This window comes from Physeter macrocephalus, chromosome 13 (assembly GCF_002837175.3).
Source record: "Physeter macrocephalus isolate SW-GA chromosome 13, ASM283717v5, whole genome shotgun sequence".
NCBI classification, from domain to species: domain Eukaryota; kingdom Metazoa; phylum Chordata; class Mammalia; order Artiodactyla; family Physeteridae; genus Physeter; species Physeter macrocephalus.
This window is the reverse complement of record NC_041226.1, coordinates 51,932,255-51,948,225: the sequence shown is the minus strand read 5'-3', so window position 1 is coordinate 51,948,225 and position 15,971 is coordinate 51,932,255. Positions and strand designations below refer to the sequence as shown.

At 38.3% G+C, this 15,971-nt stretch overlaps 1 protein-coding gene across 5 annotated transcripts in view; it reads left to right on the top strand.

Annotated features, from left to right (window-relative positions):
• MYCBP2 (MYC binding protein 2) overlaps positions 1-15,971 on the top strand; it is a 276,794-nt gene that overhangs the window by 107,890 nt on the left and 152,933 nt on the right. For all 5 annotated transcript variants that reach the window (XM_024123253.3, XM_024123254.3, XM_024123252.3 and 2 more), the window contains exons 21-23: positions 6,570-6,687; positions 12,607-12,811; positions 13,456-13,609. In XM_024123253.3, coding sequence (XP_023979021.1) covers positions 6,570-6,687; positions 12,607-12,811; positions 13,456-13,609 — 477 coding nt within the window. The remainder of the gene's footprint in view (positions 1-6,569; positions 6,688-12,606; positions 12,812-13,455; positions 13,610-15,971) is intronic.

Genomic DNA, 15,971 nt, shown 5'->3' with positions numbered 1-15,971 from the left:
CTTCTGCTTAATACAGTGAGAGTGCTTTTGGTCAAAAGTATAGAAAATCCATCTTTGTTAGCTCAGGTCTTCCAAGAAGAAGATGCTAAGATAGGATTAGATGTGCAAAAGGTTTATTGGTAGAAAACTACTGTGAAAGATAAAAGGGAAAAGAGCAGGAATAGGCCCGATGTAGATCTGACCCCTGTGAAAGGAAAGAAGGAAGAAGAATGGGGTAGGAAGAGTTAGGTTACAGTGCAGTTCTGATTGAGTTTTAGCCAGGCCAGTGGGGTGTCTTCAAGCCAGGGTTGCCTTTGGAAGAGTCCCAAATTGGGCAGGCTGGGCCAGCATGCATACCTTCACAGTGCTCAGTCACAGGCTGGTAGCTTCTCAGGGGAAGAATGGCCTCGTGGACCCAAAGGAACAGCATCTGAGGCTGTTAGTCATTTATGTTCCCCGCAGCAGGTGGTTTTCAAGATCTGAGTGGTCCACGTGTGCGGCTGCCCCACCACTGAAACCAGGTTTATTTATAAGTCTGGGGATACATAGGGCAGCTTCAGGCTAGACTTGACTCACCAATTCAGTTTGCCACAGAACCTCCTTTCTTTTTGTCTCTCTACTCTTGCCTGATTCTTCCTATAGTCACAAGATACCTGCCAGAAGCAATCGGAACTATATGGTTTCTCATTCACATACAGTGAATCACTCCAGTCATTAAATAAAATCCGTAATTTTCACTTTATTCTGAAATCACTTCGTTACTGTGGCAGGGATGATGCCATTTACGTGGTAAAACCAGTGATTCTTAATCCTGCCTGCACAGTAGAATTACTTGGGGAACTTCAAAAATGCCCTGCCTGGACCCTAAATCTAGACTTTTTACGAGGTGTGTGTTGGGAGATGGGCGTTGGGGATGGGAGATGGAGGCAGCAAGGGTTGGATAGGACGCCAGCATCAGTGCTTTCCTAAAAGCTCTCCACAGTCTACTGTGCATCCGGCATTAAGAAACGCCATCCATCCCTAAAAGGCAGGGTCAGGTCCATTTGCAGTGCACAGAAAATGAGGATGAAAGGAATGTCCTTAGTTACTTCGATGACCATCGTTACTGATGAAAAGAGATGATTTGAGATACCATTGAGTTGAACTTCTCACTAAAAACACAAGTGCAACATACGTTTGACACTTGTTAAGACGTTTATAAAACTATCACAATCTTAAGGACAAATATTGTGCTTGGAAAGAGAGCAAAAGGTCTTTGACAGATTACTGTATCAGATGTCACCAGGTATGGCATTTGTATATCGGACTTTGGAAATTTCAGAATATCAGTGGCTTTGCAGGGTTGAGCAATTACTGTCACAGCTATTAGAAGGCAGCAGGTACTTTGCGTCGCAGTTGAACAACATCACTCACATGCAGAGACTGAGACAGGGCTTGTAATATGCATGAAGAAGAATTTGGAAACTTTTTGTTCTGTTTCTCACGGAAGACTCATGACACAGAAGAGAATTTATTACCATCATCATCATCATTACTGCTGTTGTTATTTAGCTGGAGATTATTTTTTGAGTCATGACATAACCTGGGAAAGGTGCATTACAGTGAGACATGACAGAGCATCAATCATGTGTGCCGCAAGGGGGCCACTTTCTCACAAATCAGACTCTGTACTTGTATATCATTCCACAGAAAAGATTTAGCAGATGTATGTGTTTCCTGGTCTTGACTGAGTGGGAGGGAAATAGTGGAAATCATATCTATAATCAAATCACAGCCCTAAGGTGCCTGCACAGTGTGAGGAATGAACAGCATAAGCACAAGTCCTGCCACCCCACGTTGAGGTGTAACAGCTGTAGAATGGGAAGGATCTCAAGTCAGCTCTTAAAATGAAGAGGCTACCTAAAAACATGGCCTCCTGGTCCTGATTATCAACCAGGGATCACCATACCTTGACTTGCAGTGACTTGCTCAGGTGACAGTATCATGGCAATATGCTAAGTATTTTTAATAGTTGTAAATATATCTTCATGAAGTAGGATAGCTTTTAATGTTGAAAATTAATAATTAGGGTTTTTTAAAGAGATTAAACTCTGGTGGGATTTCTTTTAACTGCCCAAAGTTGTTCTTTTGCAACATGTGAATTTTCACTCCTGGTTCCATTGATTGAGTTGTAACTGGAAGACTGATTCCATGGGGCTGGGGAGCACCAGGCTGGGTAATGCAGTGAAATAACGCCTACACACTGTGCCTAGTGGATTAAACGAAAACCAGCCAGAACCGTCTGTGCTGTAAACGCTCCAGTTACCCTGTTTGTCTGGATCTATCTGGGACTTGGAAGGCAGGAGTTAGGAACTGTTAGGAATTCCAAAAGGAATTGACCATGTGTATGGAGGAACAATCCCTGGAGGAACAAAGCCTCAATAGCATACATATTAACTAACCACCATGAAGCAAAACATTTATAGATATTAGTTGAAATAAAGTTGGAAGGTATTTTTTTTAAGTTTCTAGTAATCAAGCACTTTTAACTGAAATTTATTGTATAGCACACATTAATAATGTGTGATTAATGTAAGATAAATATTGTAGCGTGCATGTGCTAAAGGTAGAAACGTGTTATTGGTATTCTCTTTATTTAATGTGGTGTCTTGCCAGGATGACTGAGTCTGATTATATCACTTGGTGCCCATGTGACCTTGACCAAATTACTTAACTTTCCTGTGTCTCAGTTTCTTCCTTTTGAATGGGATTAAGTATCTTTCTCTCAGAAGGTTGTTGTTCAGTGAGATGATACGTGTTGTTTACTTAGCACAGGGCCTAGCCTGTAGTAAATGCTCTATAAATGTTGGCTGTTACTGTTGCTGCTTTTAAAAGTGAATGTCAAAAAGCTTCTGAGGGCTGTAATACATTCACTCATGACATGAGTCTACCAACCCTCTTTTTTGTTTATTTTCTTCAGTATGCTCCTAAATCTCTGAATTCCAAATTCTTTTACTCTTTTCAGTAAACTTAAACCTGGATGTTGGGAAAGGGACTATAGCGTTTAGATGCTTTTATTCTCCTTTTTTCAGTAGAATTTGGATAATTCTTATAATGTTTCTGAGTTTCATCTTTTTCTTGCTATATCCTCCTTCTGCATTAATATGCTACACAGTCATGGTGTCTGGAACCATTTAGACAAGGTTCATATCTTTGATTCATCTCTTACCAGCTATGTGACTATAATTTACTAAGCCTTAGTTTAAATATCCCATAGCATTGTTAAAGAATTAATATAGTGTCTGTAAAATGCCTGGCATGCATACACATACACATATAATTTTTGTTTTCTGTTCTTCCTGTGTTTACCAAATAATTTAATAAATGGGCTCTAGTATCATGAAAAGAGTTTATTAGAAGAATTGCCACTAACTCTGGGAAAATTCTTTTTAAAGGGCTTCAGATCTTCCTGTAGAGTTATTTTGATAACCAGTGATACATTTTATATGAAAATGCTTTGTAAACTGCAGACAAGTAAACAGTTTTAGGTACTTTCCCTTTAATCCTTTGTTTGAATCGAACTGGACATTTCTGTGAGGACATTAGTTTGCCATACAGCCCTTTGACCTGGTAATTGTTTATTGCCCAAACTCCCAGTACCTCAGAGTTGAGAACCACTTAACTTTCACTGCTGTTCCTAGCCATATTATTGTATCCTCAAGTAAAAACTACTCTTTTGAGGCAGGGCCATTCTGCTCTGCTGCCCTTTGGTTACTACCTACCTACGTTTTAGTCACTGCCTTTCATTCACTGAAAATTTAGTGTCTGGCTCACAGTGTTTTCCCAGTCTGAGTCGTGTCACGCTCGTGAATGGTTCCATACAATACAGTTACCTTGACACCGTGAGTTAGATCTAGTGAACTTTACTTCCACATTCATGGAGGTCATTCCCAGGACCCATTACGGATCTAGCATAGCTCAACTCTGAATTTTTAAGTTTAAACAACCCGTGATCTGACGACAATTTCTTCTTCTGTTACTTAGCATTACTGTACTTGGTCTTTGACTTTATCAGTACTTCATTCTCTACAGCCCTCTACTTTCTTAGTGTCTATCTCCTGTTTCATTTTTTTTTCGACCCACGTTAGAGACTGTCATTTATTCTCTTCACCTGTACTCTTACCATTATCCTCAGCTTTCTCACCCTCTTGGGTCTTGATGCTAAGGCATGGCAAAACTTTAAGCATGAATCGGTCTACCTATATTTTTTATGTCTAACTTAGGCTTCTGGAAAAAAAGTAAATCACCATACTTATACAGATTGTTATGATTTGTAGATTGGACCAATCCTTCTACAATAGGCAGTGATCCTCCTGGTTTGTGGTTTTGAACTATTTGATTTAAGACCTTTGGAGAATGTGATGAACGACATAGGCTGTCTCTTCAGAAAAACAGACATAAGAATATACACTTAAAAGTTGGCTTCCAGATTTAGAAGATTCACAGATCTCCTGAAGTTCACTTTCAGACTTCCTAGAAGTTATTTGGATCTGGGTTAAAAACTTCTGGTCTAGGTGTTTATTTTTTCCATGCACCACCGTACCCTTTCCGTAATCTTTAAATTCTCTCCTCACCCATTTCCTTCTTCCTCTCAGCACTTGACCTCTGTTCACATCACAGCATGGGAAATTCTTCAGTCCAGCAACTCTGCCAATGTGCCTGCGTCCATACTACTTCTTTCCTCCTTCTTCATGTTACACTGAAAGAGGGGCCTGTTCTTGTCCATGCTGTGAAACCTCTCTGCCTTTTCCATAGGGATCTAGTTCTGTTTCTTGTCTCCCCTCTGAACCATATGTCCTTATCTTTACTCACTCTTTGAAACTTCTGCAAATTCTTAAAAAGGACAGAGCTTCCCCTTCAGCTCCATTTTCCCTCTAGCTGTTGGTTCTCCTTTTTCCCTTTTGTGCTGAGGTTTTTGAAGGGGTTTTGCATTAGTCTCTGACCCCACTGTTAACTCTTCCTTTGCTACAGAGTGTCGTGCCTACTCCACCAAAGAGACTTCCTTCTTGCAAAATCAGGTGGTCATTTGTATCTGTTTCTAGAGCATTCAGCATGTACATTATTTCCCTATTCTTGAAATGACTGTCTACATTCCACATTTTCCCAGGGTTCATTCTTTGTTATGTCCTAGACTTTATGAGCTCTTCTTCTTCCTCTGTCCATACCTAAATGTTAGAGAGACTTACAATGAAAACTATCTTTTCTCTCTTCGTCTTCCTAGCTCTCATTCATTCTCACAGCTTAAGTGAATGTTACCACCATCTACCTTGTTACTTAAGCACCATCTACCTTGTTACTTCATTGCCCCATGTCAATCATTGCCAGAGTCTAGTCAGTTCTATTCCTTACAGAGCTGTCAAATCCATTCATTCCTTTCAGTCCACACTGTTCCTATTTCAGGCCTTCACCATAACTCACCCAGATTATTGTGACATTTTCTTAAGTAGGTTTCCAGCTGCTAGTCTTGCCTCTTCCCAGTTCATTTTTCATTGCAGCCTGAATAATCATTAAAAAATATATGTAATTAAAAAAAATTTAAAATATTATAATTACATTGTCTCAAAAACAGAGCTCTCCTATTATGTGTGGACTGTTTCTATAGTGTGATTATTCTCATTATAGATGATGATTACTGAAAGTGGTAAATAAAGTGATATAAGGATGGTTACAAGGATAGATACGATGAATACAGGGATGCCATTTATCATACTAGTTACCATTTATTAATTGTTAACTGTGTACCAGACACTGATCCAAGCCCTTGACATATGTGAGCTTCTTTATTGTTCATAGGAACCCTATGGGGTAAATACTGCTTAGTGTTATCTCCATGTAATAGAAGAGAAAACTGAAATACAAAAAGGATGGGTAACTTGTTCAAAGTCATGGTACATTGCTACTACGTGGTGGAGCCAGGATTCACACCCAGGCAGTCTACATCTAGAGCCTGAGCTTGTAGCCACTGCTGCGGTGCCTCTCATGATACTGTATTCTAATTCATTAACTACTGTATATGTTAAAATCTAAAATTATAGTTCAGTGAAAAAAACGGTAGAAAAGAAGACATAAAAATAATTGGCAGTTCAGTGGAAAAAAGTAGAAAAGAAGACATAAATTTAATTGTTTTGTATGGTTCTTGTATTGAATTCCTGTTAAATCAGCACATGATTTTTATTTCATCTGACAAATATTTATAGAGCTCTCTAACTTGCCATTCACTATATAAGGTAACATTTTTTTTCCTTTAAAACAAAGGTAGCACCAGTCTTTCAGAAAAAATGAAAATTATGTGTCCATAGTTAGGGCAGTAAACTCAAGAAATCTTTTTAATAATCTCCTTAAAATCAGTGAGTGATTATGTCTTTTTCATCTTTGTGTATCTAACACATAGGATGGAGACAGGCATATAGTACCTAAATAAGTGTTTGCTGAATATTCTTATTAGTGCCTTTTATCTCTTCTATTTTTTATTGCATTGTTTATTGTTTTTTATTTCAGTTGGGTCTTGTAAGAAATTGACTTAATTTTTTTTTTTTTTTTTTTTAACCTAGGGGATGTCCCACTCTTGTTCAAGCATTGCCAGGCCCTAGCACACAAGTTACTGCAGGCAGCAACCACACGGCAGTACTTTTAATGGATGGACAGGTCTTCACATTTGGAAGTTTTTCTGTAAGAAATTTTTTAAGCATTAATAATATTGCATTGTACCGTTGGCTTGCAATTTGTCTACGTTAGCTATTTTTTCTGGTTTCAGTGAAATTCTTGTATTATAATTATTGCATATGCATATTTCCTGTCTCCACATCCAACATACACAAAACCTAACAGACTTTGCTTTGAAATGATTTTCTTCTTAGTGTAGCATTAGAATTTATTAAATTTAACAGCTGTGTTAGAATATTAGACATGTTTATTCCAGGTCAGAATCGGTTAAGCATTCAGTAGAGCTAATTCTGTCACTGAAAACTTATTTTCCAACTAGTTTGTAAAGAATCATTTTTCTTAACATGTAGAATTATTTTTATTTTAGAACTTTTTAGAGGCCTGCTTTTCTTGTTAGATTTGTTTAGAGTTATAGTTTACTTTTTCCTCTCTCTCTCTGTGTCTCTCTCTGTCTGTTTGCCTGTCTGTTTTGCTCTTTCTCTTTTTTGCCAAAGCTTGAAAAGAGTGAAGATGCTCTGAGAATTTTGTATAGTTTGGGCATAGTAGAGCTCAAGGAAAAGCTTAATAAGACTGTGCTAATAAACCTGTACCCATCTGTGATGTGGATAACTACTCAGAACCCTCTAACCTAAGTCTCTGGGATGTAATTTGCAACTCTTGATTTTTTAAAAATGTAAATGTGAACTTAAAAAAAATCTCTTACTTGGAAATGATTTTAAGCTTACAGAAAGGTTCCCAAAAATAAGAATAGTGCATAGAGCACCCATATATTCTTGAATCAGATTCACCTATTGGTAACATTTTGATCCGTTTGCTTTATCATTTGTACATTCATGCTCTCATTCTCTCACGTACTCTGTATGCATGTGTGTATAAAACTTTTTTTTTCTTGTCCTTTAAGAATAACTTGCATACATTATGATCCATTACTCCTTAAATAGTTTGTGTTTTGTCAGTTGATCCGGTAATTCTTTTCTGGCATTTTTCCCCTCCAGTCTAGGATCAGGCATTGTATTTATTTCTCATGTCTCTTTAGTCTCCTTTAATCTGTAACATTTTCGTACCTTTTCTTTGTTTATTATGACATTGACATTTTTGAAGAATATGGTACTTCTTTTTTTTAACAAAAGGTTCCTTCCGTATTTTTGTTTCTCTGATATTTCCTCATGTTTAGATTCAGGTTGTGCATTCCAGACTAAAATACCATGTAAGTGACATTGTGTCCTTCTCAGGGCATCACATTTGGAGGCACAAAATGCCCACCTGCCCTTCACTGGTGATGTAAATTTTGATCACCTGTAAAATTTTGTTTGATTTCACTACTGCAGAGTTAGAATTTTTTCACTTGAAACTAGTAAGCAGTCTTTGGGTTGACACTGTTAAGTTTTAAGATACCTGCTTCTCATCAAAATTTCTCTCTAGATTTCACGTCTGTTGATTGTTCTTGCCTGGGCCAGTCTTTACTGTAATGGCTGCAGAAATGATGATTTTTCCAACCCCAGCACCTCCTCACATTTACCTGTCAGCCCTTTGCGTTTTACTCTAAGCAAGGGCCCATTTAATATTTGTTTGTTTGCCTGTCTACTTATGATTGGTATAGACACATTTCTCTTTTTTTGTCATTACTGTATTTAATTATTTGGGCGCTTATATTGTCTCAGATTTCGCCAGTGGGAGTCACTTCATGCTGACTTCTGTGTTCTGGTGACATGCCTCTTCGTTTTTTTGAGTACTTCCTTACTTCCTGGCATAACAAGTTGTTCCAGGCTTATCTGTATGAGTCCTAGAATCAGCTGTTTCTCTAAAAAACCTAGGTTGTTTTTAGTGGGGAATAGTACTAGACACCAGCTGAGCACTAGATGTATTCATTGCATCCCCAGTACACATCTGTGTGCATATATACATACATACGTGTATTTTAGAAATAATTAGTCCGCACTGATACCTCTTAATTCCAGCCCATTCCCATAGGGTTCTTTCTTACCTTGTCTCATTCCATGTTTATGTCCCTTCTTCCACAGTAAGAATCCTGGCTCCCAATGATATCAATACATTTATTTCTCATTCACTCAGTCCTAAACCATGTCTAAAATAGTTTTATATTTGCTTTGCCCACACTGCTATAAAAACAAACTCCCTAAAAAGAGTTCAGGATTTGTTTATCACTCTTGCTTCTGCCCCCCTCTCCACCCCCTCGCCCCCTCTCGCCTGTGTCCTACCCCAAGACCGAAGATTATAGAGTCAAATACTGTGTTCATAAGTTACTTGGATTCTTTCTTCCCACCCCCTTTCAGTGGGATTATGTTATTCCTTTGGAATAGAGTTGGGTTCATTTGTTTCAGTTTTCTTTTTCTTTAAACTTTATTTAATATGGATAAAAATAGGTAGAACTAGCAGATTCTTTGTAAAGAGTGACAACAGCCAAGGATCACCTACCTTCCCTTGTTCCTGAAAAGGGACCTTCTACCAGGTACACTTTGTCTCACCCTGTCCTGGGACAGGGGTTCATCTCCGTAAAGTGAGTAAGATCTGATCTCGGCTGGGGGAGAAAGAGGGATGACCTTTCAGCATGGAGATAACTTTGGCCTTGAGCAATGAGTGAGGCTCCAGAGGAATGCCAAAGGTAGGGCAGAAAAGGGACGGATTAAGGGACTGTCGCTGAGTGGGCTTCCTCTTCTCCCTCTTGTAACAGTCTTCCTGGCCCTTTGTAGGAAGACATTGGTTTAACTGCTGACCCCTACCATGTCCTGCCGACTTGGAGCTCTCAGACTTCCAAGGAGAGTGGTTTGTGGTCCAGTGCGCTGTTTCAGTTTGCTTTTAAGTTTAAGGGTCCCTCCTCCCACATCCTTAGATGGAGTTTTATTTTTTGAAATGTGTAGAACCTTAACATGTTTCCAAAAGTTAAGTTATACAAAAATGGTATACTCACCCAAGTGTCATTCCCTCCCCCATCTCTGGCATCCCTACTTCCCACCCCTTCACGCCATGCTTGTAGGTTATGAAGTTCATTGTTTTCCAGTTTCTCCTTCCTGTGTTTATTCTTTTAAAGATTAATACATAAATAACCACACATACCATCTATCTATATCTGCATTGATATAGGTGTAAATGTGGTATGTATATATATACATATATATAATTATTCCCCCATCTTTATTTTTCAAAATGCAGCATTTTATATATGCTCTTCTGTACTTTGTCTTAACACTTTACTGTATCTCCTAGAAATCATTCCTTATCAGTTCATAGAGATCTTCCCAATTCATATTTTACATCTGCATAGTACAGTTGTGTATATATCTTGTAGTTTATTAAATCAATTTCTTGGAAAAAGAAGTATTTTCTAATATGTTGCAACAATAACAATGAAATATTGTTAGAGGTGTACCTTTGAGGTAAATTTTTCGAAGTAAGATTGCTGGGTTGAAGGCTAATGCCTGTGTAGTTTCGTGAGATAGTAACAATTCCCCTGTATTTTGCATTCTCACCAGCAGTGTCCGAGAGTGCCTATTTCTCCACAGCCTTGCCAGCAGCATGTGTTGTCCCTCATACCTTTTAATTTGTGTCAGCCTGATGGGTGAGCAATCGTCCTGCATACTTTGAAGCCTTTTTCCTATGGCTGGCACTGTGAACCTTCAAGCCCTTGCCCGTATCTGGCATTCTCACCAGAGGTTTGGGTTTTCCCTTGGGGGATGATTTTGCCAGTTCTTCCCTCTGTTCCCTTCTTGAGCCTCCCCTTCTGTGCCCGGCACCCTACCTCCACCCTCTGGTTTCAGGCACCTTAAAAGCCTGAGGTCCTTTATTTCCTGATAGTGCTGAAGGCTTGAGGCGTGTGTGGTTTTCTTTGCTCTGTGTGGATTTTTTTTTAATTTATTTATTTTATTTATTTTATTTTTGGCTGAGTTGGGTCTTCATTGCTGCGCTATGGCTGGCACTGTGAACCTTCAAGCCCTTGCCCGTATCTGGCATTCTCACCAGAGGTTTGGGTTTTCCCTTGGGGGATGATTTTGCCAGTTCTTCCCTCTGTTCCCTTCTTGAGCCTCCCCTTCTGTGCCCGGCACCCTACCTCCACCCTCTGGTTTCAGGCACCTTAAAAGCCTGAGGTCCTTTATTTCCTGATAGTGCTGAAGGCTTGAGGCGTGTGTGGTTTTCTTTGCTCTGTGTGGATTTTTTTTTTAATTTATTTATTTTATTTATTTTATTTTTGGCTGAGTTGGGTCTTCATTGCTGCGCACGGGTTTTCTCTAGCTGCGGCGAGCGGGAGCTGCTCTTCGTTGCGGTGCGCGGGCTTCTTATTGCGGTGGCTTCTCGTTGCGGAGCACGGGCTCTAGGCACGTGGGCTTCAGTAGTTGTGGCACGTGGGCTCAGTAGTTGTGGCACGCGGGCTCTAGAGCGCAGGCTCAGTAGTTGTGGCGCACGGGCTTAGTTGCTCCGCGGCATGTGGGATCTTCCCGGACCAGGGGTCGAACCCACATCCCCTGCATTGGCAGGCAGATTCTTAACCACTGCGCCACCGGGGAAGCCTGCTCTGTGTGGATTTTATGTTGTTTTGGAGGGAATGTGAATGGTAATGTTTAGAATCAGACAATCATCATTGTCCTCTAGCCCCAGAAGCCGTAGCTGTGAACCTCTATGTATTTAAATGTGGCTTATTTATAACCACGTTCTGAATCCCATGGGGCCTGTCCAGGCAGCTATCATATTTTTAGACTGCTTTTCTTCACATTAGTTGGTTGATAGGGGAATAGATATTTATTTCAGTAGTCAATGAAAAATATAATTAGTTTCTTTTCCTCCAAAAGCATAATATACCCCTCAATATGACATACACATTTTTATGCTGTTATTGTTGTTTTGTCAAAACATAAGGATAGACCTTGAAAGAAGCTGAGATAAACATTGAAATTTCTTGGCTGCTTCTCTAGTCCTGTGCTTGCCACTTTTCCCTCGGTTGGTTCAACCCAGGGATTGAAGCTCTGTTGCTTTTGCAGTCAGTTTGTGGCTGTGTTTGTTTGCAGTGCTCCCGGCTCCCTTATGCTTTGGGTGTTTTGCTGTGATTTCCGTTTCCATTACTTGTAGTGAACCCTGGCTGCCATGGTGCAGCATTGTCTGCCTTCCAGGGGGTTGTGGAAGGGGAAAGCTAGGAGAGAGAGAGAGAGAGAGAGAGCTCCTGAGCCACGGCGGGGTGGCGGGGTGAATATTTCCCAATCCAACCAACATTAACATTCTTTTACAGCTACTCGCTTAGTAGTGAGAAACTTCCTATTACTCTTACCTAACCAGGTACCTAGAGACAGCCATACTTTTTAAGTGAGTTCACAGTTACTTACTTAAGACATCATAATGATTCTGCTCTCTATCTTGAAAAATAAATGAAATAACTTACTAACACATGATCATGTGAAAAATATGTAATTTCCTAATTGTATTCACAGTGGCAGTATTCATTATTTTGGCCTTTTACCCAAATATTTTTAGACTCTGTGAGTTCGAGAGTGACATTTTTTTGTACTGTCAACTTAAAATAGAAAAGCGATTTTTTAAATGAACAATTTGTATTACCAATTTTTTAACATATTGTGTATTTATTATACTTTTCATTTAAATGTTGGTGAAGACAATCACAGTATTTCAGGGAGTTTTCTTACATGGAGAAATATTTCAACTGTATTATTATTTTTTTAATCTTGTACTTTGTGGTTTATTAGGGGGGAGAATTCCTAAGAATAATAGAAATTATTTTACTCCTTTGTAAATGTTTGGTCCAAATTTCACATGAATTTCATTTATTGAAAAATACAGCTAACAACTGATGAAGAATAATGTCTCATAGAGCTATTTTTGTCTACTGTTTCCTTAACTTTATAAAATATTATAAATTGTTTATCCAGTAATATTGTTAATATGATTTATTTAATCTTTTAGAAAGGACAACTGGGTAGACCAATTTTGGATGTGCCATACTGGAATGCAAAGCCAGCTCCCATGCCTAACATTGGATCAAAATATGGAAGAAAAGCTACCTGGATAGGTGCAAGTGGGGACCAGACTTTCTTACGAATTGATGAAGCACTTATTAATTCTCATGTGCTCGCTACATCAGAAATTTTTGCCAGTAAACACATCATAGGTAATACCCCAAACAAGCAAATGTCCCTCCAAAACATCCTTGATAGTAAACGGTCATCTTTCCCTATTATGAGATGTAGCTTTTTGTTTTCTTCTCTTTGAAGAAGTTTAAAAGAAGCTTCTAAGTGTCTATGTTTATATGTATCTATGTGCTGGAAGAATGAAATAATTAGGAAAGTAGAAACCAAAGTACCTATAAGCTAGAGAGTGGTGGAAATTTGAGCTAAATTGTAGTGGTATAAAACCTGTACCTTGTACTGGAAAGAGGAGTTTTTCCATGTCGGTTCTTGTCAAATAAATGATGGAAATTAGTTTTATGGAAGGTTACATAAATCAAACTTTGACGTTTCATCGAGACCAAGGTGTCAATTTATACTTGTGTCCGTGATATCATGAATAATTATATAATAGAGTAGTATTGTGTAGAAATTAAGGGCATATGTTGTGGACTTAGGCAGCCTGAGGTTTTAGTCCAAATTCTGCTACTTAAAGGTTTTTAGTTACTTAAATCCCTCAGTCTCAGTGTCTTCTTCTGTAAAATGGAGATAGTAATAATACTTACGATACAGGAAATGCTTATCTTATAAGTTGGGGGAATATAAAAAGGTAATGCATCTTTAAAATATATAAATACTTTTTCCTAAGGCTTGGTACCTGCTTCTATATCAGAACCTCCTCCATTTAAGTGTCTTCTGATAAATAAAGTGGATGGGAGTTGTAAAACCTTTAATGACTCTGAACAAGAGGATCTGCAAGGATTTGGTGTGTGTCTTGACCCTGTGTATGATGTCATTTGGAGGTAAGCTTCTCTGTTTATAAAATAGAGTAATAAATAAGTTTGGATCAAATTGTATTTTTGTGGAATATAGAAGTCATGTAGAGGCAGACTTTTCATAGATGAGAACTCTCCTATTTAACTGTTAACTACACTTCTATCGCAGTGACTCTTGGGGACCTTTACTCTTGCTACCTTAATGTAGTGGTTAAAAGCATGAATTCTGAGCCAGACTGCCTAGGTTTATCCCAGCTGCACACTTTGCGTTCTGTGTCGCTGTGGAGAAGTTACTTTGACTCTGTGTGCCTTACTTCTGTCATTTATAAAATAGGTATAATAATGGTACCTTATAGGCTGTTATGAGAACTTAGGGTAGAGGCACATAGTAGGTGCTGTAGAAGGCTTTGCTATTCTCATTATAATATGAAATTTTACTCTCAAGAGTTCTCTTGTTAATTATTTTTAGTCTGTCAGCATTCTTGTCTGTATTGTATAGAATTCACTCTATTTCCTGGTCCCATAAATATCTAATCATTACCAGCTGTGTAGAAGAAATTATGCCAAAGACAATACAGAATACATATGATCAATGAGCTTGCCCTTTAGGAATGTATGTAACAAAATCCCCATATCGGTAGAGAAATATACAGGGTTGTCAAACTCTGGAAATTATTAAAATGTAGAGATGGATACAGGTACACACAGGCAATTCAAAAAATTATATTGTAACTTGTTTAAAATTTATTATGGTGCTTTATATACATAATGAGTAAAGGAAAGAGTTATCCTCAGATCTGTAGCTTTGAATGCTAATAGGGGGTGTACACTGCCCTTACCAGAGTGGCTCATCACAGGACTTAACCTTTTTTTCCCCCTTGCATTGTTTATTTGGCCAGCCTTAGTAGGAATCCAGGTAAGTCGAAAGGTTGAAGTGACATGAGTGAGGAGAGGGAAGACTTTCTCTGTCTTCTTTCTTCTGCCCATTCCTGCTTTCATTTCCACCAGCCACCCAAGTCTTAAAAGGCCATGTTTTCTATCAGTCCTGAGGCCTGATTCCTAGTGAAGGAATTATAGTGCTTCCCAGGTTGCTCACAAGCTTGCTATCTCATTGGGGCATTTTGTGGGAAGACTTGGAGGCCAGAATTGAGTTGAGTAGTGCTTTTAGATCTCCCTAGCAACAATGTACAGGGTAGGTTAGATAACAAGAGACTAGAGGTGAGTAGTCTTACAGTGATTCTTGTGAAGACATGAGATACTGAGAACCAGAATTAGAGTGATCACAGTGGAATGGAGGGGATAGAGAAGCAAATGATGTAAAGATAGAATTGTCCTCAATTATTTACTGATTGGAAGTCAATGTACAAGAGACTTAGTTACTAAAGAGCAAGCGCTGGTTTGGACCTAGGTTTAAATTGATGTTTGATTTTCTATGATCCTTATATGTTTTATTTTGAAATGAAGTAAATTTGCATTAACAAAATAAAGTAAAAATTGGCAGTATGGAATTTGTTTCTGGATACATTTACTAAATTAGAAATGCATTCTCTAAATTAGAGGGAACAGTAGAAGTAGATTCTAACAGTATAACTAGAATCATTTCCCTGGGGTCTTAACAGAACTCCAAAATGCAGTATCCGATTACTTGAACCTTGCCTTTTTCACATGTGATAGCAGTGGGGACAGATGATCTCAAATGCTTGCCAGGTCCTTGATCATTTACCCTTTATTCTAAAACAGAGATTAAAAGATGAAGGGCAATCTCCTCCTCTGTTTGAGTAAAACAGCTGGAAGGTGGAGAGTTTGTTCCATTATCCTGACTTCTGGCTGCTTTGTGTCCTTTGTGTTTTTCAACAGGGTATGTGCATTTTACAGCTATCACAGACATTGCAGATTCAGTATTAGCTTACTTTGACTTTCCTTCCGGCCTGAGTCTGCCTCCTTTTGTATTCTTAACAATAACTTCTCCTGAACAATTAGAAACTTTTAACATCTGAAAAGAGCAGATAAATGTTAATAGCAATTTTATTTCCCATTTCGAAATTTACAAAACTAACACATGAATCTGTGTTGTTATTTTTTAAAAAGCAAAGCAAAAATACAAACAGGAAAAATGATGTGGTCCTTCTCCAAATCTTTTTCTTCTCCCGTTCCAAATCCCACTAACCTTCTCTATGGGTCACAAGTATTAGGTTTGGTTTATATTGTTTGATACCTTTTAAAATGCATGTATTTTGTTTTTTATATAAATAAGAATACAAGTAACACTTAGATTGAGAGATTAAATTAAAAAGCAATAAACCAATAATATTAATGCTACTAATTATAGCAGCTATTTTCATAGAATTTATTCTGTGTGAAGTATTATCTTTAAGTGTTTTTAAAAAAT